The 25,737-nt window shown below is 38.1% G+C and overlaps 1 protein-coding gene across 1 annotated transcript in view; it reads right to left on the bottom strand.

Annotated features, from left to right (window-relative positions):
- PRKX (protein kinase cAMP-dependent X-linked catalytic subunit) overlaps positions 1 to 25,332 on the bottom strand; it is a gene marked incomplete at its 3' end in the record, with an annotated part of 55,244 nt that extends 29,912 nt beyond the window's left edge. The window contains exon 1 of the mRNA XM_082495034.1: positions 25,110 to 25,332. Coding sequence (XP_082351160.1) covers positions 25,110 to 25,314 — 205 coding nt within the window. The 5' untranslated portion in view covers positions 25,315 to 25,332. The remainder of the gene's footprint in view (positions 1 to 25,109) is intronic.
- Positions 25,333 to 25,737: the final 405 nt, after the last annotated feature.

The raw sequence follows: 25,737 nt of genomic DNA, 5'->3' as shown, positions 1-25,737 counted from the left end.
AAAAGCTACAATTCAAATATCTCACTTCAAACTTTTGGTCTGGATTTTCTGCTCATGCTTTTAGCCATTTCTGCAAATATTTTTAAAATTGTCTTTCTTGCAAATGGGGGGCAGGAAGGAGGAAGAGGATGGGATATGATGGTCAAGGTGGGAGGCTGCGACAAGGTGCTACAGTTATTTAGCACTGTCAAGATAATCTAGGTGGTTTATAAAGAACAGGTGTTATTGTGACTAGGTGGAAATCCTGCCCCTCACATTCATGGAAAGAAAAGTAAAAAATTGAAGCAGCAAAGTGGCAGCATGTAAGATGGAGGCTCAGCCTAATAAATTAGAAGGAAGGCTTTTGCAAGCAGAAAAAGGGAGCGTTACTAGTTTTCTATCAAAGTATCACTGCCTCCTGCCCCCCAGGAAGGAGACACTAAGCTCATGGAACAGTTTCTGTTAATCTCCATGAAAGAATTGTTCAATTTTTTGCCTTGATCACCTCAGAGCTCAGCTGTATGGACTGGGTAAATTTGACCTGTGACAGATAAGAAAACATTCCTTAGGATTTCCTTAAAAAAGAAATATTCTGTACTTGCCCATCTTGCACATAATAATGAAAGGAAACACAGATTTGTTTACAATTTGCATAGTATTCTACTGACATTTATTTAACATTTAGTTCAAACCAAGAGAACTTCAGGGACTGTGTACCATTCTGGATGAGTCCTGGGAACTACCAAGTACTATCCTGCTGAAGGAAGAGTAATGGCTACATACACACACACATGTGCATGTGTATCCCTACCTCTCTCTCCTTATTACAGCACATAATGCGAAAGTTTTAGAGCTAAAATGTGCTTACATCAGAAAATTATACCTTATGAAAACAGTTGTTATTAGAAGGTCTGAAGAAGGATTTGTCATTTATTTGCGCAGTCCCCTTCTCCCTGCTAAAGCATATAGCAAACGAAGGTTTCTGGCCACCAGTAACAAAAGTGCTATTTGCAACATGCAACACAATTCAAGATTTTCAGGAATAAACGGGCCAACAAAATAAAACATGGAAAATGCTAACCACTAATCCAGTCTAATCTGTTTACAACAGAAACAATAAAATTTTTGGATCCCTTTGCAAATTTAATGTGGTTGTAGAACATGAAGGAATACCAACAATCTTCTCAGTTAGGTAACCTTCTCATGTTAAACACACACAAAGAGGCTAGGCCAAAAACTGCAGAGGACCGGCTTGGCCTAGGTATCAAACACAAGAAGGGCATTCTCAGTCTTATAAAACAACCTGGATTCCCTGATGCCATGCCAAAATACCAACAGCCAGTTTCCAGGCTTTTACTCTCTTTGAAGCCTGGCAGAAAAGAATAAAGAATGTGGGAATATTTCTGATGCAATTTTAGATACTTTTGATGCTAGGAAAACTAATCCTGCAACTTTTGATCAGCTAAAACAATTGAGTGAGTAGTCATGTAGTGACTATTTTGGTATTGATGTAGGTGACTAATTTAATGCTCAGTTTGCCTCTATATTTGCTCCCATTAATTAGACCCAGCTGTTCCAGCTTCCCATTCTTTTAATCCCCAGCACTTCCTTGAAACCAAGTTTGCCTTGCTCAGATAGATACCATCTGGTTTAATGAAGAATAAACTAGGTCATGTGAGATCCATGACCCTGAGGGCTGCTTTCTGAGTCCCAAAGGGGTTGGTCTTGACTTCCACAGATGCCTACAAAAAGCATCAGATGTATTTGCTTTTATTTACAGTTAGAAGAAACATTTCCTACTGTGCCACATATTGGTAGCCACAAGCACGACAGACTTAATTCTTTTGAATATCAGAGATAAACTAAGTGAATTGTATCAAATCACAAACTCACTATTGAGTGTCAAATTTGTCTGCCATTTAGTCTCTCTGACATCTTGGGATGGAACTTGAACAGACTAGCAATACGTGTCTTAAAGGGGGCAGTGGGGGTTGTCAATAATTCTTGACAAAGAAGGGGAAGAAGTGGCGCAGCAAAGGAAACCAGCCTGCCCAAATAGACTGGTAATCTGAAGATTAACACTTAAGAGAAAGATATGAGGAAACCATATGACACAAGCAACTGTGGGCTTCTACAATAGAAGACGTGGTTGGCACATGAACATGGCAACACAGAATGAGGATGATGATTGTGTACATCATAGTAGCCAAGTTCACATTTTTGAAATTTTTCAACCCATAGACCAGTGTCAACTGAAAATGCCTTACAGACTACCACTCAACCTTCTCAAATTCAGTGTCTTCACACTGTTCCACAAACCAGCTGTGGATTGCCCACTGTAACTCTTAGACCACTGCTTCTATACTTCTGTATCATTCTAGAGGCCTCTGATCTACACCTGAAAAACACGCCAAAGAAATAAAGAAATTTAGAGGAGCTTTTACAGGTTGCCTGTTATTCTGTTTAGAACTGCGCATCTCATACTATTGAATATAAGAAGTGAATGTCAGACAATACTTTTTGCAGTGCTTTTGTATACCCTTCAATGATAATATATCTGAGGAGACAGTCTGATTAAAAGAGCTTAAAAGCATAAAAAATAGAGATGCCTCGTGTAGTGTTCACCATGTGCAGCTCTGCCAGAGCAGCCTGTTTCTATGACTTCATTCATTCATCCATTGTGCTATGATTTAGTTTACACTAGGATAGAGAAAATGTCTTTCCACTTAGCAATAATGTGAAATACTACACAGCAAGAAATATGCCCTCTACATTCCAGGAAAGATCATCACTTTTCAGACTTCCTGTCCCAGAAATTTTATTGCCAGTGGCATGCCAATGGTTCTCTCTTACTTCTATTTTAGATTCTAGACTCATCCCTTGTCAACTCATTTTTCAACTGAAAGTTCAGTATCATTACTTCTTTATCCCAGCTCAGTTGAAGTCAAAAAGAAGCAATGCATATTCAAAGCACAGCCTAGCTTTTGACTCAAAAAATGTTGCTGTAAAAAATTTCCCCCTCTTTGCTGCTTCCAGATTCCAAACATCGGACATATTTTCAGGTTCTGTCTTACCTGGTATACAAGAAGCCTATAACAACACACCACCAAAACTACATTTAACAATCTAGAATTTGGTATAGTTTCTTTTCAACTTTGCACAAGAGTTGATATGCCAGAGAATACCAAGCAATTGTGTCAACAACTCCTGCTGTTGACCCACCCATTTCAATCTTTCTGAATTACAATCCTTAAGACTTAAGAACACAGGAATCACCAGGCTAATTAGTACCTATCAGTTAAGCTTCCTGCTTTTCACATAGTTCAGAGACAGGTTCACGATTTCCAAAAAGTACCACTCAACAGAACACCCATGACAGGAGTTCCTTTCTAATTCCAGATAATTTTTTTTTTTTTTTTTTGGCTCACATCTTACTGGGTCTCTATAAAAATACTGTAAATATCAGGGTGTCTTTCAATAAAATAAGCAGAATTCTACACATTTTCTCGTATCTCCTTATTCTTTATTTATTTAATTTGAAATACCAGGGACCAATAAATAAATGAGACCAGAAAGTCACCAGCCTGCTGGTGATAACGTAACACTTAATCCTTTCAATTTTCAAACACTGAATTTAAGTGCATGTCCATGTCCCTTCACAAAACTTTAATATCCATAAGCTTCAGAACAATTGTCATAAAACTAGTATTTCCCCATTCGATTCTTCAGTGGTATTTTTGTAACTCTTCCCATGCCTTCTGCTACCTGTGATTCATTACACGTTGATATAACGAATATGAACAGATAAGCGTATGAAAAGTTTTTCCTCCATATCGAAAATAGGTACTTTTACCTACTTAAATATAGCACATGAAGTGTTGATAAGCCTCAACTGCAAAACTGTAAAGATGTAAACATTTTATAAAATCAGCTCAAAACCTTTAAAGTTGTACTCCTTTTTCACCTAGAAACTAAGCTCTATACTGCTTTTGCTGAACTAAATTTAGGAGGCCTGCAGAAACAGAACATTTTAAATTATATCAAAACCCTGCTAAAAATAAAGTATATCAATCTGAATTGACCTGATTTGCAAAAAAACTTGGTCTATCACATTGTAAAAGACATGCAGTTGAGCTAAGAATTGTGTACCTGTCTGGCTAGCAACACATTCCAAGTTAAAACACTAGAAAGCATTAAATTATATATTTAATCTGATAAGAATTTCAGGTAAAACATTATCAAAAAGTTACACTTTTTAATAGTTGGAAAAGAAGCTGTAAATTAGAAAGTATAGTAGCAAGACAGGCCACCTTTGTAATTTTTTAAAAGTTGTAAAACATCATTCAAATCCTATTCACAGAATTGCTTCTTTCAGGTAGGAAGAGATTAAAATAAGCACATTAAGTGAGAGCTTCTTGGAATGCAAATATTAAAGAGAAGGTTTTTTTTTTGTTGTTTTTTTTTTCCCTAAAAAAAAAAATCTCAAACAACAAAAGCCAGACATGCAAAACCCAACATCTATCCATCTCCTGTCCATTAACTGGCACTCAAAAATTTAGAGTAATTGACCATTCTTTCTAAACGAATTTGTGCTCAAAGTTAATATTTTATAATTGCTTTAATTATTATTTACTTTAAGTGTTTAAAAACACTGTGAAACAGCTTCCTTAAAATGAAACCTAAAACAAATTGATGGACATTTAGGCTAAAAGTTAATATTTTTAATTAACGTGTGTTACACTTTCACTTACCACAAACAAAATAATACATGAATGCATCACAAAGTAACTAGACTCAGGCAAAAAGAAGGAAAACAACAACAACAAAAATGAGTCTAATATTGGTTTTGGTACCATCATATCCCAGATTCTAGGCTACATGATTCCTTTTGATTGTTTAAGTAAAGTAAAAAACCAACCAAAAATACTACCCCACTGTAACATAAACATTTTATATTACTATTCAAAATGATGAATCCTGATCTCTCTTCAGATACTGTTTAATTTTGGGTCTGCTGTAGGGTCTGCTCCTACTTCTTGAGTTGGGATTAGTACTACATTCAAAATTTTGAACTGCATGTCCCAGAAGCAGCCTAAATCAAAAGGGATTGAGGTCAGATTGATGTCTAATTTTCTATGAAGACCAGTAACTTGCAGTTTATCTCTGGCAGTGCATAAAGAATCAATTCAGGTAAATCATTAATACACCATTTTTCACTTATTCTATTCTGATGATGTGCTGGAAGTGCTTCCAGTGATTTTTCTCCTCCCAATGAAGGTAGAAGAAAGATGTTGAGTAAAACCTATGCAGGGATATACTAAATTGGGAAAAAACAGCTCTGTGGCTAAGTTTAATGCCCACAATAAAATCTTTACCAAAGAGGGCAGTAAAGCTTCCTCTCTCATCACTTGTCAGCACTTTTATTTTCACCTTCAGTTTCCCAGTTTACAGGAAGCATTTACAAAACTGATTTGGCTAGTTGCTTTACTCAAACTCAGCATGGAGATATTTAGTTTGGGTTTCAACCAAAATAAAAACCAACACCCCCCAAAACCCACCCCCAAAACCACAGTTTGCTGTATCACAAATTCAAGGACAGAATTAAAACCTTTTCAAGTAACTTGAACTAAAAGAAACAGTCATTAAATTCTTAGACGTTTTAAACAGCACCACTGTAGATGATACACAACAGTTCAGGTACTTCATAGATTGTTCCAGTAGCTTTTGCTCTGTCAGTTGCTACTGTTGAACACAGTAAGTCCTATATGCTGCTGCGAAACTACTCTATGGACAAATCTTATATGCTGATACCAAAGAAAATAGAAAACCTTAAAAGAAAGTTGACTAGCCAAACTACTACAAAACACGGCTATGCCCAAAATTCATGTTCTCATCCAAGAAAAATAAATAAAAATAACATTTTGATGACTAAGAAACAAATACTTACGAATGCAATAATCTGTGAAGGATTTAAAGAGTCACTTTGGTCCACAGAAGTTAAAGTTACATGGAGTCTGTGATAAAGGTCAGAGATACACGCAGCAGCATGAGCTGAAATTTTAACAGCAGCCCCCTCTGAACTATGGGAGGCTAAATAGGGGTACTTAGTAAGTACCTAACACCCAATTAGCCACTTTTCTTTTCAATCCAGAAACATGTGTCTCTACACACTGCTAGGATTTTTACACAATCAGCATATCTTTATTTGTCCTGAAACTCAGCTTTGGAAGATTTTTTCCTGTGTTTTCTCCAAAAGTACTACTCGATGCAAGTCGGTCCCATATTAATGCAAAGAAAGTATCATGCTTAATATCCTTGACTGTGTCCTTTTAAAAAGCAAACAAAAAAATCTTGTTAAAGTACAAAGGTTTATTATTGCTGAATGAATGTAATAAAAGGCACATTGTTTGTACTTGACCGATTTCCTCCTTCACCAGTGCTGGACAGAAGCCTTTGAGGGACAGGTACCTCTTATAATACATTCCTTTCAATAACATTTCACTTCCATCTTCACCTAAAGCAGTGCCAAAGGAGAAACAAATTGATGGGGACATTGCATGTAGTGCCCAAAACCTGTATTTTTAAATACTTTTGAAACAGATTATCTATTCACTACTTAATGTGGTATTTCCACAATGTTTTTAAAGTGTGAGAGTGAAGAGTAAATTATGTTGAAGAGCTCCTGGATGAAGACAGATCAAAGACTGACTTTATTTAAATGCACTGAGCACGTTTTAGTTCTCTTATATTTTTCAGGAATCATAGAATGGTTTAGATTGGAAAGGACCTTGAAGATCATCAAGTTCCAACCCCCCTGCCATATGCAGGGACACCTCCCACTAGACCAGGTTGCCCAAGGCCACATCCAGCCCGCCTTAAACACCTTCAGGGATGGGAACTCAACAGCCTCTCTGGGCAACCTGTTCCAGTGCCTTACCACCCTCAAAGTGAAAAACTTCTTCCTAATGTTCAATCTGAACCTGTCCTCTTCCAGTTTAAAGCCATTCCCCCTCGTCCTATTGCTACGTGCCCTAGTAAAAGGTCCTTCCCCAGCTCTCCTGTAGGCCCCCTTTAGGTACTGGAAGGCCGCAATAAGATCTCCCCAGAGCCTTCTCTTCTCCAGGCTGAACAGCCCCAACTCTTTCAGCTTCTCCTCATAGGAGAGGTGCCCCAGTCCTCAGATCATCCTCATGGCTCTCCTCCAGACACACTCCAGCAAGTCCGTGTCCTTCTTATGTTGGGGTCTCCAGAGCTGAATGCAGTACTCCAGGTAGGGTGTCACGAGAGTGGAGTAGAGGGGCAGAATCACCTCCTTTGACCTGCTGGCCATGCTTCTGATGCAGCCCAGGATACGGTTGGCCTTCTGGGCTGCGATCGCATGTTGCTGGCTCATGTTGAGCTTCTCGTCAATCAGCACACCCAGGTCCTTCTCCTCAGGGCTGCTCTCTCTCTCTCTCTAGGAAACAACTAAATAGGTAACTAATAGAAAACTCTTCAAGATTACCTATTCCCTGCTATTTTGTGTGTTACTACAGAATTAGGCACAGAAGGCCCAAGCCTAGAAACCCACCTGCATATGTATTTACGCATATGTATAACATCAAAATTGAGATTTAGCTAGAAAGGCCAGGTTGAAATTGAGATATGCTAATATTCAGAAAGGAAATTCTGTCAAATTAGCAGTGAAATTAAAGTTCAGTGGCAACCAATACCTACTCTTCCAGTTTTTATAAAGTTTATGCTTTTTTCACTCTGACTTTTTACTTTCATTTTTAAAATTTCACTGACGTAGAGCTAACTTGGGATAACAAAAGAAAAAAAAAAAAAACCCACACACCTCTGGACATTCACATTGAAGTCAAAGCCCTTTGACTGAGTAGCAGTTAAAGACCTCGAAACATCAGAAAGTTTGTTCTTCACATTCTACCTTCAAACCTTAAGACTGATATTTTTGAAAAATGACAAACTGGAGTTCTTTCTTCTTTCAACAACAGAAGATTATTACCACTGAGGCACTGCATTCTATCTTCCACAACTTTAAGTTCTACAAAACAAAATCAAGCTACAAGCCAGTAAGAATCTTCTCCTAAAACACTGTTTCAATCTGGAACAAGCACTGCAAATGGATTTCTTTTTGATTAAGGGTTAAATACACTGAGAATTCATGAGTAGAACAAAGTATTCCTTAAAGGGAAGGCTTTGTTTACATTCATAAGGCAGTATCAACTGATATTCCTGAGAGACTACAGAGTAAGATGCATAATGTATCTAGAAATTACTTCATGTGTTCATTACCTTTCCAAAATCTCTCATACTATACCATACAAAAAATAGCGTAACATTGTCCAAGGTAAGGTGATGAAATCACTGTTATTTGGCACTAGAAGGGACATAATAATAACCTCCACACAAAGAGCTACTATGCGAGAAAGAGGAAGTAAGTCTCGAATATCCAAATAAAGTTATATCCGATATGGAACTGGAACAAATATACTAACACAAATATTAAGTTTCAAATTCCCAGTCTCAAAATTTTATTCTCAAATATCAATTAAACATTTCAGAAGAAAATCTCTATAATGCCCAGGAATTACATTACTGATAGAAGTAAATACTAAAAATATTCTTTGTATTAATACATAATGTTACTAAAGATATGCCAATGTTAATTTAACAGTTATGTCTCATGTAAACACTTAAATACTCTAGCAGAAAAGGACTTTAGAATTTTCACTGTGGTCTTTAAATTGTTCATGCTCTTCAGGATTGTGCGGACCACTACAGTTTTTTTCCTCTATAATGCAGAAAAATAAGTCTAAACTCAATTAAAATTCTGATGTTTTCGAACTTCAGCCTACTATGCAACTGAAACACAGAATAGATACTTAAGTTTTTTTTCTATTTTTACTTTGCAGCTTCTTAATAGGAAAGAAAAGCCACTCTACCAAGTTTCCATAGTTAGAAGCCAACTGCCCATGTTAGTTTCATACACACTCTTTTCTTTCCCTCCCATCTCTAAACGGGGATCCAGTCTCTCTTCAATATTACACCTCTAAATATCATACCCAAGAAATCCATCCAAGCCAACAAATAAGACTTTAAATAGAAGGTTGTACATCATTTACATTTAAATGGACAAAGATGAACCAGGATGAGAATACTGGAGAATTTATGAGAGTATACCCAAACAACCCACAAGTAAATTCCTTTCATAAAAATCCTTGATTTTTAAAGTGACTCTCAAGAAACAAATTGTAAAAGAAAACGGAAATCAAGAGGTGAATGGGTCACTACAGTCAATACTAAAGTAAGTTTCAGAGGCTATGGCATATATCATAACAATATGATTAACTTTGCAACAGTAAGGATAGACTTATGTCTATCCTTACCAGATGTCATTTTTGTGCAAGACACTTTCTGTACAATTTTTTTTTTTTTTTTTAAGCATAAAATCACCTAAGGTACAATATTTATTTTAACACCATTTGCATTAGATACAGTTTGCTAATTTCATATGTCTGAAAACATAGGTGGGAAGATGCAGTATGTCACAAACAGGCAAAGATATCCGTGTATTCCCTAACAATAAATTTTTCCCCATGCAAAAGCAAGATTGACATACAAGGTTATGGAAAAAAAATCTCATTTGCAATGACTATTAGCTGCTCCTGAACAAAAATATTTAAAGACTAAATATATGTGTATAATAAAGCATTTATAAGATTTGAAATTACTCATGAGTCACAATATGAAACAGAACTCTTTATAGAGTCACATGAAGAACAAAAAGAAGGATAAGGTTCAAAATTAAACACCAATGACATAGGGAAGGAAAATATCCTACAGTACATATGCTTCAATCACACATAGGCAAAGGCTTTTAAGATTCTCGAAAGGATGCTTGCTTTGGACAGTTGAGCACAACTTCGCTTACCTTGATCTATGCTTACCAAGAGTATTCACTCCTTATTTCCAAGCTAATATAAGCACTGGAGAAGAGCTAAGCTCATTACTTCTTGCAATATTTATATCAAAATGCAACTAAGTAATTTCAGACAGCTACTTGATAGCCAGTTTTATAGAATGACCAACTTACCCAACATAAAACAGTATGTGTACTGTGAGAAGGCTTAAATCTAAGAAAATCAAAACCTGTATTGCAGAATACTAAGTCCCATATATCCTTCTTTAAATTGAATATAATCTTTCAAAATACATATCTCAAATATAAATTCTGATAGCAACTGTGTTCAAATTTATGATTTCTAAATTGTTTGAGTAAGCCTTTCTTAAATACTGTCAATCCAAAGACTAGCTCCATTAAAATAAAAAAAAGTCACCTCATCCTCCTCATCTTCATATTGTAGAATTTGAGCAATACCACAGACAAAAATCCTCATAAATCCGGAAGGAAAACAGTAGACACATACCTGAGCAGGTATACTACACAAATCTTTCCATAAAACCTGAAAATTTGCCATAAAATCTGAGAGCACTTCAAACACTGTCAAACAAATTTAGTTCAGTTTTCAAACGCATTTGGAAGAAAAGATCACATAACTCTTTGCATGTATGGATTTGGGCTGACAAAAATCTCATCCTTACTAATGACCCAGTGTTCAAGACACCTCAAATTGCAGTCTCAGCCTAACAATTCACTGGATTCACCCACTAACCTGATGGCCACTAAGTTGAAAGTAGTACAGTGGCAAATCACTTACTGTTTGTACACAAGAAAAGTCAATTGAGATGTTAAAAACTGCATTTCAGGACAACTGCTTGGACAATACACTGAGTCAATACACATGAACAGCTCTCCATCCTAACAGGACTGGCTAATGTAAAGAATGCCTTAAATGGAAAACAAAGCTTTAAAAAGAAAACAAAATAAAAAAACAAACAAAAAAAAACCCCTCTCCATTATCTGTGACAGTCAAAAGCATCAGTAGATCAGAACCTTGAGATCTAAAACAGATCAGTCCATGACTAGCTTAGCCGGTTACACTCCTCACAAACCTCTACTCTAGACAACTTTAACATCGGGTGTATTTAGAATACTGCTAGGAAACTAACTGTCAGCATTAAAGATTTATAAACTGCTCTGTTCTGCAGGCCATGAGAAGTTACTTCTCAGATCTGAACTCATAATGCTCTGTACGGTCAGAGTAACAAGTATATTATATAGTTGTAATAACAGTGAAGACTACTAGATAGACGTTACTAATAAAACACAATTTTCAGCCCATCATATAACAGTTGCAGTTGTGAGATAGTCAGCCATACAGAGCCCTTTCTACACCACCGGTGTTCTCACTTTCCAGTCATTGAAAGCACTTAGTCATTAACACTCAAATCTTGAAAACAAAACCAAGCTCTTTTTTTCAGAAGAATCTCTATTTTCTTTTAGATTTTCAGTTATTTCACTCTGCTATCCTATATATGTCTTCATCATACATCAAATTTTTTAGCAACATATACCCTTACATGTAGATATATGGTATGTAATATATATATACACATGCACCCGTTTACCCAACCACAGGTTAATTTATTTCATTGTTTACTGCCGTAGTTGCTTCTCACTTCTACTCTCCCACTCTCTCATCCCATATAGTCTCAGAATTAGTTATCTGAACGTAGTCTGATATATTTAAAAACAAGATCACAGTCTGCAGAAAGGAAAGCAATGAATAGCAAATCCAACTCCACCTTGATAAAATAGATTAAATTACAGCTAATTGAATTCATGAGGTGTAGTTCACATGCCAAGAGTACTTCACATGCCCTTGCAGACTCTTTCTCCAAAATCGTAGCTTCATTGCTTACTAAGAGGTTCACTCGCTACTATAGTTGACATAACACTCCTTTCAACAGAAATATATTTTAAATTATTCATTTTAAAGAATAAGCATTTCAACATAATTTATAATTCAGGACTTACTCTTAAAGAAATAGTGCATAAGCACAAACATACTAAAATTAGAAGGCAGGGCCAGATATAAATATCAGAAATGAACACAAAACCAATCTATCTGGGCTGGGTCACTGATTCATATATAACCCAAATCAGTTGTAACTGAAAGTTACTGGTATCTGATGGTTATTAGTTTATCATCCCTTAACAGTTTTAACAGAAACTGAAGCACGTTAAGTTTTCAGCAGCAGAGATAAATGGTATACTTCTGCCCTGAAGAGAGATGAAATATGCCAAGCAAGAAAAAATTAGGCATATTAGATATTTACTGTTCTATTAAGTGCACTGCAGTTTGTTTCAGATGCTTGCACGTTTCCTAGGAACAAGTAATAGTCTCAGAAGACAGGACAGAGACTGATGAAATTATTCTTTCATATACAAGAGGTCCTCCTACATCACTGATGGAAGAGGAAACTAGCATTGCACTATCCAAAATCTACCTCCTCAGGGGGTACCAGAAGAAAGCTGTGCCAATGACCAATATAAATGTCTTCCTTCTTGACATAAAAATTAAATGTTACTGTTAATAGGATTTGGCAGCATACAAGTTAAGTACCATCAATGTTCAGAGAGTCCCTAAGCACCTGTTTCCACTGTACTGCCCTTTTTAGTCAAGTCAAGTTTACCGAGTTCCTCAGTCTTTAAAATGAGGTCTGTGCATGACATGCAAAACTCTTTAGAGATGTCTGTACTTTATGGTAAATTATTCAATAGTTTGCACCAAAATAAAAGGATTTGTCTGGCTTATAAAACTAAACCAACTGTGCTATGGAAGGATCTCTAAAGCAAAGTGATCAAACAGTATGGATTTTTTTCCTTCTTTCCACGCTCCCCCTCCCCCAAGTGTCCTAGCATTTCTAGGTTGGGTTGTTGTTGTTTTTTCCCCCCCCCCATTACTACAATCATTGTTCAATTTTATTTCAAGAATCATATTTCAGGGAACCAAAGGAGGCCAAGCAACAAAGTTGTGTTTGTTCTCAAACAATGCAGCTCCTAACATCTCTATCAAAAATGAAAGCAAATTAGGCCAAAAATCACAACTAGTCTGGGAATATCTGGAATTCTGAATCTCTCCATAGCTGTGACATCCAACTGCCAGCAGGAGAATTTCTTCCTCCTGCAGATATTTTAAATGCCAAAACATGTGAAGATTAGAGAGAGGTTTATCAACACATTTTATTACAAGAGATAAACTGGCAATATTTCATGAAAGAACGCCCAACTTTAGGATACCAGTGAATCCATAGCTGGCTTATTTCCACATAAAGTTGCTGACATGGCATACTCAGTATTAACAAGCAACAACCACAAGTTCAGATATACCTACCAAATCAAGCACTAGTAACATTTGTTTCTTCACATACAATCATTTAGAATACCCAATTGTGCTCCTAGCCAGACTTCACTCTGTTGTACCTGTTTTGCTCTGAAAAGAAACAATATGGGGGAAGCACAAACCTACCTAAACAAAATCAAAGAGTGTCTCAAATGAGCATTAAGTCCCCTTATTCTACTCTTTTTCCAACGTAATTTTTTAAGTAGGAATTCCAACATTCTGAACCAAAGGTACAACCTCACCTATGCATTCACCTGCCTTACTGCCTGCCAGCTTTCTCTGACTATTCATCCAGTTTGGTAGTACCCATTTCACTAGGAACCCTCTTTATTAAAATACAAATAGCAACCATGCAAAAAAGTCAGAAAACTTCACAAAGAATATCTAAAATTAACACAGAGGTGTGAACCGTCATCTCCAAATACATAGTGTCAAAGCATTTCACTTGCAATTAAACATTTCAGACCAAGATTCAAAGACAAACTTATTTATATCACAGGCTTTTATCACCAAGGTACACTCCTATGAAACTCTTAAAAGCAACATGAAACAAGCATACTCTAAGCTATGAAATCAATAGCTATGCAACCAACTCCTGCTTTAGTTTTAAGTTAGATGGGTTTACCTGCAGACCTACCAGAAAAAAAATAAATATTGCTGAGGGACTGGCTAATTAGTCCCAAAGCCAGTTGTCTTCCACGTTTCCCATTTCACAATGTTGCTTCTCTATTTACTATTAGCATGTATTGCAAGCTCTTCTCAACAGATAATTCACTGAGAGTAACATCACCTGTAGTATAGTACAATTCATACATATTTCATGTTAAAAAGATATTTAAAATCCTTGCTAAATGGCATTTTGAGATTCTGTTTCTTCATCTGCCTCTGATGTCCAGTCAGGTTGAATATTTATGGAATTACACCCTAGGCACATCTTCTGCTCACAAAAATTAAATTGTGTTACGTTTTTTTTTTTCGGGGGGGTTGGGGGAGTGGGAGGGTGAGAGGTGGGGAGGAAAAGGCATTATTCCAAAATATCCTTTAGATTTCAACGTCAAATACTGCTATTACACAAAATGCACATGACCTACTCAAATTGTCCTATCACAGATTTCCAGAGCATTGTTTTCCCAGAACTATCCCAAATCAAGCCAACAAGGCTGTACTCTGCCTAACCCACAACTGACAGCTGTGGTTACAATTCCTACAATGCAGCAGGAGCATTGAAAAATTTAAGCCTACCTAACAACAAAGGCAGCAAAAAATCATCTCCATCGCCACCAAAATAAATCTTTTGGCTTACAATAAGTCAAGTCTTGAAGATAAAGAGTTGAGATAATTCTAGAAACTCTCTTCACTTAAGACATTTAGAACAAAGGATACAGTTTATTTCATTAAACACTTAAAAGGGATAGCTTTTGTAGGCTTTACTGCATCAGGAATGGATGTGACCCAATTTGCTTCTACTTTTCAACTGAGGAAGGATGAAACATATAAAACTGAAATTTAAAAAATTAACTTAAAAAAACACCTTTTTTTTCTCCAGAAGAAATATATTTCCATGTGTTTTAAAATGTTTTTCATTAACTGTGGTGTTAGCTCTTTTTTTCAGATTTCCAAATCTCTTCCCAGTTACTTTTCCTTCTAACGATTCTGTCTTGTAGGACACAGTGTCTTTCTCACAGCTTCTTCGCAGCTGCCTTTTCTAGCAGAAAAAACGTAACAAAACCAACTTTAATCAAGGAAAATTTTCCACTAATGGATCCAAGGAATCACTGCTACTCACTGTGAAATTACTAGAAGAGATGCAGAAAGCTTTTATACAAAATAACTTGAATAAAGTTGCAATACTGGGAAACTTTTAGAAATATTTTTAAGTTTATTATATCACAAATTACATTATTTCCAAAGATATTAATGAATGAGCAATTTCTACATATATGGTTGCTAACGTGAATTTATTTTAAGCGGATTAAACTATGTCAGTCACTAAAAAAGGAAGAAAAACAATGTTGTTGATTCAATATAACTTCTATATCCACCACTTCTGAGTGTGACGACTGGGTGGGTTAAATAAAGACATGCTGCAGAAGTCTTCATAGGCCTTTGAAAGTCACCAAAGTCAGGGAGACTTTAGTGGCCTCAGAGCACAAATTCAGCAGACTGACATGCAACCTGAAACATCTTGATGAAAGAGGGGACAGGAATCCCAGTTTAGAAACAGACTGACCAGCAGCTGTCCTTATTGTTCGTTCTCCAGGGACAGACAAGGAGTTACCCACTAATCTTCCTGAAAACAAACTAAAATTTTACAATGCATACTCTGAAGTTATTTTTGGCAGCCATGCAAATTAAAACTGTACAGGCTATCATCTCCTGTACCCGAGGGGCTGTAAAAAGCCAATAAGAAGCTGGGGGGAAGAGGTCTGAGGCTAGAAGTCTTTCATCAGTTTTGGGGCAAGCGGCTAGAGGAGTCTGCTATTAAAGCACCCAGAAGTTTTACATAAACACAGTCAGCTCTCAGCCTCTTATTTTTTATATTTGCCACCCATACAACTATTACATCCTAATTAGTAGATCAGCAAAGTAAAAATCTTACACCCAGTTTAGCCTGTTTTTGTAGTCTATGGAGGAATAGCTCTCTTAACATCTACCTAAATAATTCCGGAACATTTAATTTACTGACTAGAGCATTACCAGAGAGGCATAAAAAGCAGTACTGACTATACATTTTGCTTTAATCCAGATAGACCCCTGCACCTTCAACAATAATGCCAGTGTCATTACCATAAATATTTCAGGTTGCTCAGAGTCCTCACATTCCGCAATACAAAGTGAACACCACTCAAGCAAATGCCACAAATGCTGTGTAAAAAGCTATATTTTAATTTAGAACCATACCAACATTCAAATACTGCATAGTGGGCACCCTAAACAGTCACTTTATATGATTTTTGGTAACAAACCATTACCTCCTATGCAAGGACCATGTAAAAAACCCACAAACACACCCACCCATACCTGGGCAGCTCCACATGCTTTCCTCTTGTATTAGACAATGTAAGAGATTACATAGTTGCTTTTTCCAGGCAAAATACTGTATTGCGTTGACAGGTTTAGTGCTTTTTAAAAGTATGTGTAAGACAATGCCAAGTGTATACAAGAAAAAATAAATGTGTGTTTAAGGTTACAGGTTTACAGGTTACAACTGCTAATAATAACTTGTATTATATAGCTCTTTTGCCTTGAGTTGCCTATCCCAAGTACTCCAATAAATACAAAATACAAATCATTACACCTGAATTCTTGCGAATTGCATGGTAGAATCAAATAATCAAATATAATGTAAGTAACCTTTCATGAAAAGTTAGCTCAGAATCAATTCTTTAAGGAAGTAAAAAAATATCCTAGTTTAAAAAAAAAAAAAACATGCTACATGCTGTAGATACTGTACGAATAGTATGTAGAAACAAAGAACTGCTAAGTGTAATAGATAGCAAATTAAGAAGTCCTATATATGCTGACAGAAAATGAGCAGAAGGTTCTGCCATATTTTCACTCTTCCTACAGCAAGCTGTAGAATTGTAGCTTACGTTTTTATAAGTTTATACAAATTTAAATATATATACATATATATGATTTAGAATCCAATAGAGAAAGCTGTAGGTGATATTCAAACTCTCTCAATAGACTAAGAAAGTTGAAGGTCAAAGCAAGACTTCGAGAATGGTTCCACTGACCAGATCAACCTAACAGACAAGTCTAACATTCCATCGCCATCAGTATTATACAAGAATATGGGATACTGTGCAGTTTAGTCACATGGAAACAATGCTTTCTTCATTAATTTTAATGTGTTTCAGTTATAAATAAATAAATAAATACACACACTAGCAATTTGTCTGAAGTGAAGCGTATCAAAGCAAACCAATTGATTCCCTGGAGAAAAATGACAACACATTTACACAAAAGTTACTGTCAATCAATTAATAGACCAGCTATCAACTGCTCCAAGCTGTGACAGGAGTGAAAAAAGAGGACAGAAGAGGGCAGCCGAGTGGAAAGTTTTCATGAACAAATGCCACAGATCACCACAATTTAAGACCAGATAGGGCTGCTGTCAGAATACACCAAAAGAAAATCTGAGCATTCAGACAGTTAAAAAAGCAACTCTGCAATGCAAATATCCTCAAACTACTTTAAAACAGGTAGAAATATTAATAAAAATCCTTCAGCACGAGCATTACAGAGCAGTTCAGCCAAGCTTATTTTACTACCCCAAAAGCACAAGCACTTTAGCAATACAACTAGCAGTTGTATTGAAATGGAATGAAAATAGTTTAAATCTGGTTTAGGTATGTCTAAAAAGGAGAATTGTAATTGTATATTCTGCAATGTAGGTATGCCCCAAAGAGCACATTCTGAGTACTTCTAGTATGCTAGGACTTACAGTTTCAACACTATTTTCCCTTCTCCAGACATCTTTGTCCATTCAGTGAAAGAGCTTAGGTATTTACATAGAACAGTTAAGTTGCTTAAAATGCATTGTAAAAACACAAAATTTAGAGTTCAATAATACTGTGTCCCTTAAACCATGGAAAAAAAAAAAAGCTTAAGTTAATCCTCATAACGAGATTGCTATTTTAATATTCTCAGAATGCTCTTCAGAGTAGAACAAGATTTTTTTTTTCAAGTTCAAAGAAGCTTTCCAAAGTGATAAAACTGTATTATTCTCAGGTTTGGTTTTGGGTTTTTTTTGATCATCAATGGGTTCACGGCAAAACTGCTCACAGAAACACTGTATCTATTTTTACACCCTGTCACCCTAAACGTTTAGAAGAAAAGAAACATTGCTCACTGCTTCAGAGGTAACATCTTTTCAACCACCCCCTGAAATCCCTCAAGAAAGAAGTCTAATTTGACAACTTACAGCCTTACCCATCAAAATTGAAATTATTTCAATACCCTTGAAATATATTATTTACCCAAAATAAAATGGTAAACATAACACAAAGGGCAACAATTTGAAAATTTCTTCTACCAAAATTAACAAAGCAAGATTACCATTATCCACAGAAATACACTAATGAGACTTTCCAAATATAATGTGTTTTGTTAACTACTTTCACAAGTTACCTGTCTCCCAGGTGAATTTCCTTAGCACTCTAAATTTACTGTCTCTGTAGTAAAGAGGAGGCTGTACTAAGGGAAAATCTCTGATCCACCTTCAGTATTTAAAAAGAATAATAACAATAAAGCAATACGTATTTCAAATAAAAACTAAACCACTGCTCTAACCTGAAGTGTAAACAGTGGTTAAAAAAATCTGGTATTGTATACCTTCCCCCTTTTAAAAAAAAAGGACACATTTATTTGTTCATTCATTTGAAAGATAGTCTTCCTGTGGTAAAAGAGAAATACAGTCTAATTTTGAGAATTGCTTTTCCCTGTCACCTGAATATCCCAGGTGCACACTAACACACAGTACTCAGCAAAATTTTACTTACCAACATCTTTGAAACTACTAACACTCCTCTAAAACTGTGTAGAAATAGGAGGATGCTGCCGAGTAGCACAAGCTAATGCTGAAGATGTTCTACACTGATAAGTATCAACCTAAGGGAATTGTATTGTTTAACCTAAACTAATTTGGTTAAGAACAGTTTATGCCCAGACAAGCCCTTGCAAGGTAAACACAAAGTTCTCATCTTTTACTTCACAAAAATTCACTATTCGTTGCTGTATACATGTCTAAGCCTCTCATAACACAGAAAAGCAGTACATAAACGCCACCAAGTTTTTCTTTCTTCGAATATTTGTTTATGGCATATCACCCTTAAAGTGGACCAAACCAGGATTAAATGCACTTTTTTTTCCCCCTACGTTTTCATGACGTAAAAGCCAAAATATCAAGACATCCATCTCCAAAAGGCTTCTCTCCCTGTCCACTACAAACAGTCCAGACATGCAAACTCAGGAACCTAAACATAGAAAAGGTGAGTCAAGCCCTAAGAGCCAACATGCTGTCAACCACCAGTAATTTAAGTTCTTATTCACTCCCTTTGAAGAAGGTAAAAGAAAAAAAAAAAAAAGTATTATTCAAATCTCTATTTCTCTTCAAGTTTTCTACCTTTCTCAGTTTGGGCTGACACAACACTCGATGGAAGAAATTTTAACAGTGTCTTCACCTGGAACATTAGTTTTATTTAAGCAGAAACTTGGCAGGGGGAAGGCGTGGTCTTAGGTGCTTTTGATTTTGTGGGAGAGGAGCTTTGCATACTTCTTATTTCTGAAATACTAGCAGTAGTTGGGTTTCAGATTATTTGATTATTTGCATTGCAACAGCACTTCTGGGCATCTCTGGGCTATTTATAGGACCTAAATTATTCATCTTCAAGAAGTATATTTGAGTGTCAAAGCCCATTCTATAACATACCCTCAAGTTCACAACATCAGAGAAAGAATACTGAATTTCTTTCTGCAACCAGTTAAATATCTAAATAAGATTAAGGCAAAAGAAACAGGTGACAGGCAAATACTAGCCATTTACCTCAACACTGATTTTAAACACTGTAGACAGAAAAGCAGAAATGTGAACTTTCAGTTTCACATGTTCAGACTTCTTCCATATACTCTCACTTTTCCGACCCTTCTGAAAGGCAAAACAGAGTATGTATTTCAATGTATTTTTTCCAGCCTAATGACAAGAACCACCTTATGGGAAAGGACCTGTTGCTGCCTACTCCACAATAAACATTATGCTACTGAAATTCACCTCAGCAGTGGATAACAGGAAAAGCAAGAGAAGAAAGCTGAGTCACACCTGGTCATTTTCTCTCTAGAACATCAGCTATAACAATACTAAGGATTTATTTTGGGACAAGTATGATCTTGTGGGAGGGAAAAATGAAGCAAGAGAGACATTCCACAGACAGAGAGTGAAAACAAAATCCAAGTCATTTAGCTTTATGACTAAAGTCTCAAAGATGTACAAATGTAATGGTGAATTCAGGTCACTATTACAGTCACAACATTCAGACCATGTTTTCTTTCAAAACTTGTGGTATTTAAGGACATTGCCAAGTAAAATCATGGATTATTATTTATCATTTCAGTATCAAGAAAAGGTGACAAAACAGGAAAAAAATGCTCACACATCCCTCAGAATATAATATTTTAAATAGGTGAGGACCTTGGTAGTGAAACCAAAAATAACACTTGGTAAGAAACAGAACGAATTTGAGCCCCTTAAAAGAAAAAAAAAAAAAAAAAAAAAAAGCCACTACCGTTCTTTGCTAGTAAAGATGAACTCAGCTATTCTGGTGCAGAATTTTTTACTTAGACTATACACAGGGAAAATACAACTGTAATGTCCTATACACAGGAGCAGATTCCTGCCTACAGCATTAGACTACAGCTCTGTACCTACTGTCCTGCTGATATCATGCCATTTGAAATATATTTGGCTAGCATATTTTGTGTGTGTAAACAGTGAAATTAAGTATTTAAAAATGTGTTGCGCCTCAGTTTTCCCATGTACTTCTTAAAATTTTCCCATGCTCATAAAAATTAAAATACTGGTTTGCCCAATTTTTTATTCTGCATTTGTTAAGTGTAAAGCACTTCATGGGAACAGTTGTTTAAAAGAAACTTTTCACAAGAAAATACTACTATTAAAATATTTCAATCAATTGAATAGATTTACAAAACCCAATTTACATTTATAAAGCATGCTATGGAATTCATTGCACTTTGAGAAATGGGCAAGAAACAGATCTCACAGGAGAGAGGGCAAGAATAAGTTTGTCATCTTTCTCCTCCTAGAGTTCTCTGCCTTCCCACTTCCCTATTACCATACATTTCATTTAGGAACATAACATTTATTCTTCTAACTTCACCTACCCAAAAGTGAAGAAATATCTTCTGGTTTTCTTGTACTTATTATTCTAGTTTACCTGAATCACTTCTTCATTATGGCATAATTAAAAATTTAGTATCTCCATTTCAGGATATACGTCAGGTGTCTGACTGCAGCCACTCTAGCTACTGGAAAAGGAAGGTTGCTCTTGTTAAATGCTCATCAAAGCCAAGGATGGCTCAGAAACTATGCCACCAGTGTTCACAGTCTCTCTTCCACCGAACAGACATACAGAAAGTTTGAAATGGGTTCAGATAAGCATGAGTGAGCCGTGAACTTTCAGCAGCTAAAGTTCAATGACCATGGTGGTCATAGCATATACATTTTTGCTTCTGTGCAGCACAGAACTACCTCAGTCTTGGCACAGCTGAGTATGTAAATTCAACTGAGATTCACAGAGTATTTCAGCCTGGTCTGAGCAGCTGTTTCTGAGCATGCTGAGCAAACACTTGCATTTCAACCTCCTTTGAAAGGAAAACTAATTCAAAAACAGAAGCAGACAACCAGGCACCTTCAATAACTCCAGAGCAGGAGTGCTCAACTTTTATATAAGAAGACTAGTTAAAAAAACCGCATACACCTCAAAGGTTCAATGCCACCTCTTCAAACTCTCAGGAAGTACCCTCAAAGATATATTCTTCCTGTTCAACCTCTCTTAGTGCCAGAAACCAGTATGCAACCCACTCCTGTGCCCTCCCCAAACCCATAACTTCACTTTATCGTCTAAATATTAGGATACTTCTCCCAAAAGCATACCTGTACTCTAGTCTCTGCTCCCAATGCCTTTTACCAAAGGGCCTACAAACACAAAACAAAGGTCGTGTCCTGGGATCTTTGGGGGGGGATAAATGCCCACCCAATCATTACACTAAACTGTTCTCCCCTTTTGGTCCTTCTTCCCTCACAGTCAGTTCTTTGCTAAACCAGGCACAGCATCCAACAGAAATCACAGAGAACATGTGCAATCCAGCCTGCATCATGGTAGTCACGTTGACAGAGATTTTAATCCTCTTAGACTATGAAGGATATTTAAAACAGTAGCTATTATATTCAAACCAGGTACTGCTTCCTTTTTTTTTTTTAGTACTGTTTTTACAGGAACTTTATTCCATCCTCCAAGAGAAGGCGTCTAAAGCCAGGGATGACTACAATCTCACAGGCACCAATGCCATTTTGTCACCTTAAATATTATTCATGAACATCTGTAAGAGCATGGAGCTCAGTTCCCTATTTTGCCACTTTCTCAAATTGATAGTTTCCAAGGCCATACTGTTTCTAAGTCTGGGTATATCTATAAGCAACAACGATTCTAGTAGAGAAGACACCAGAACTTCCTGTCTTGTAACTTCTGGGTATCCCCCTCCCCTCCACAAACATCTCCAAATATCTCAGATAGAGAACGTAGCTTCTGAGAACATCAGCAGAAAGAAAATGGCTATTCTTACCACAGCAATCAAACTGTAGATGACTCTAAATTGCCGTGTTGAAACTAATGACATACGTTAGTCTCATCTATTTGTGCAGGAAGATCAAAACAGAGGATAGGGCAATATTGACTTAAACCACTGTTAAAAGAAAATTGTAGATATATTCTCTCAGTACATGGGATATAAACCTTAACTGTACTTAACTAACTAAATTAAAAAAGGTTTAAGCCAAGCAAAAATGAGTTTTTCAAACTAAACTGCACATCCACATATTATTCGTTAGTATTCTGCACTGATTTAACTTGCAGCCCATTTAACTGAGGAATGCAACGTAGCATGTTGGGAGTCGTGTACAGAGCAGCCCAACCTCACGCAAAGTTACTGGTTCAGATCTCAGATGCACTACAGAGACATTAGCAGGGCAATGCATCTTTTATAAACTCTGACACTCAGAGGCAGGTATAAATGTGTTCAGTTTCAGTATCACTTTGAGGCTGCTGTATTGCTTCCTGGTCAAGAGCTAGATCCCCTCACTCCTCACAGCCTTCTATTGAGGCACATAGGCATGTCATAAATTCATTTAAAAACCAACCTACAGTAAGCCAGCTCAGCTTCTTTGATAAAGTACGGCCTTATGCATTTATCGGTGCATGTTTTTATACTCTTCAAGTTTTGCATTTTGTCTTCCTTCTCCCTACAAAACCACCAATGTCATGGTTCACAAGAGATGCAAAGAACGGTCATCTTCTCAGACAGAGCTATTTGAGAAAAGAAGAAAAGAAAAAAAAAAGAAGAAACTGAGGAAGACAGAGAAGGTAGGGAGACTGTTCTTTAAGTATTCTGTCAGTGCCCTGATAGGCAGCTATCTGCTCCTTTTATATTTTATTCCCTTCTCTGTGTCTTCATAGCAAGCAGGCTCACTTTTTTTAAGTCTCCCTTTATACCTTGTGGAATGACAACTTTCCTCTTCATTAACCTCCAATGAGCACCTTAAAGAATGTTCTGAAAAGATATGCTGTTTAAAATTGACAAGATTATTTCCACATTTCTTTATTTGCCTGAGGAACATCTCCACAACTATTATGCCTTCTTTAAAAATTACTGGTTTTTTGCAGACTTCACTTGAAGTCATAATCCTCTGTGATGACAATTGTATCCACAGCAGCTAGTCATGATGTAACAAACAAGTCATGATGTAACAAACAAGATCAACAACTTCTGGGGAAAAAAAAAAAAAAAAAGCATCACAAACCTTTCAAGCAGTCTCTTAATAATCTCAATTAATTTCTCAATAAAATGCCGGTTCACATTTCAAATGGGAAAAAACATCTCAAGAAACAACGCACTTCAAGAGATGATAACAGAGCCCTCACTGATGACAATATTCTCAGGCTTTTCCAACTTCATTTTTAAAGATCTGTTAAAACCAACAACCTCACTAAGAAAGGGTTTACATCACACTTTTTTGGCTGAAGAGAGCTTAGGGGACATTAAGATTTACAGCATTTACTGGAATAAAACTATCCAAAATGATTTCACAGTCCTATAAAGAAGAAAAGATTAAAACTTCCATATAGTTGAACATACAAGCCCGCAAACCAGGTGCAAAAATGTATGTAACTACACGTACACACATTCAAACACAAGGCACTGACAGATACGGTGGATATGAACACTGATGTCTGAAACGCCCATTTACTAAATAAATGCACTTACTCTGCAATGCTGCTGATTACAGGCAGCTTTTAGTAAGCGTATGGATGGGAGATGCACCCCTGCCTTCTACCAAAATGCTACACACGCAAAGCACCTTTTGCATCAACACTAAAGGCAACAGCGCGTTAGGGTTTTGAAATATACTTGGCTATATTCAGTTACCCTGTTTGATCTCTCCACTGGCCCGGCAACTACATTTAAATCATGAATTTTTTTGTATCACGGTGCAGGCAGATGAAGTTAAACCAGATAACGCAGGTTCGGCACCAACGGGTCTTGTCGGCTTCCGCAGCGGCGGTCCCCGTCTCACACAGGCCAAACCCGCTTACGGGCTCGTTCAAGCTGCAGATAAAAACCACGATCCCGCAGCCAGAGACGATGACACGGGTGTCTGTGTCGGGGAAAAGGGGGGTGGGATCGCCCCCAACGGCACCTGCCGGCCGTTCAACGGCCGACGGTCCAACCGACCCCCGCCCCGCGCCTCAGAACGGGCCCACAACGCCCAGCGGCCGCGGCTCCGGAGGAAAGAAAGGAGCGGAGGAACTGGAGGGGGGGAGGGGGCAAAAAAAGGAGGGCGCCCGGGAAGGGAAGGGGGTAGCCGCCCGTTGGGGTATCTCCGGGGGCCGGGCACAGCGGGAGGAGGGCGGGCAGCGCTAGGCGCTGCCCGCCCTCCTCCCGCCGGGCACGGCCGCAGGCAGGCACCTGGGCAGCTCCTTTGTTCCTACCCGGTCCCGCCGCCTCGCCCCTTCCCGCACTCACCCACGGTGGCCAGGGTCTCCAGGTCCTCCAGCTTGTAGGCGGCGGGCTCGGGAGCGGCGGGGGAGCCGGGACCGACGGGGCTGGGGGCCGGCGCGGCGAGCTGAGGCGCGGCTAGCCCTGCTGCTGCTGCCGCCACTGCCGCCGCCGCCGCCTCGCCGCCGCTCTTCGCCCCCATTTTGGCCTTGGCGGCGCTGAAGGCGTCCATGGAGCCGCCGGCTCAGCGCATGGAGAAGGGCGAGCCGGGCCGGCGAGGGGAAGGAGGAGGAGGAGGAGAGGGATCGGCGGGGACGCAAAGTTTCAGTCTTCAGCAGGAGGGGTGGCTGCTCCGCGGGGCTGGAGCCCGTTCCCGCTGCCGCCTCTGAAGGGTCGCGGAGCCCTTCAGCATCGCGGCCAAGCGCCGCGCCCGCCCGCCCGCCACTCGCAGCAGGGACCGCCGCGCAGACAGACAATGGCGAGGGTGAGCCCGGGCGGGCCGAGCCGAGCCGCGCTGTGCTGTGCCGCGCCGCGCCACAGGCGGGGCGGAGGGGCGGGGTTTGCCTGGCTGCCGCTGCGGCACGGTCCCGCAGAGAACTGGCGGGGCGGGGAGAGGGTGAGGGGGGAGCGCGGAGCTCGCCGTCGTCGTGGTTTC

This window comes from Vanellus vanellus (assembly GCF_965231255.1).
Source record: "Vanellus vanellus genome assembly, chromosome: 1".
Lineage (NCBI taxonomy): Eukaryota > Metazoa > Chordata > Aves > Charadriiformes > Charadriidae > Vanellus > Vanellus vanellus.
Note: the sequence above shows the minus strand (reverse complement) of the source record. Positions and strands in the feature narration are given on the sequence as shown.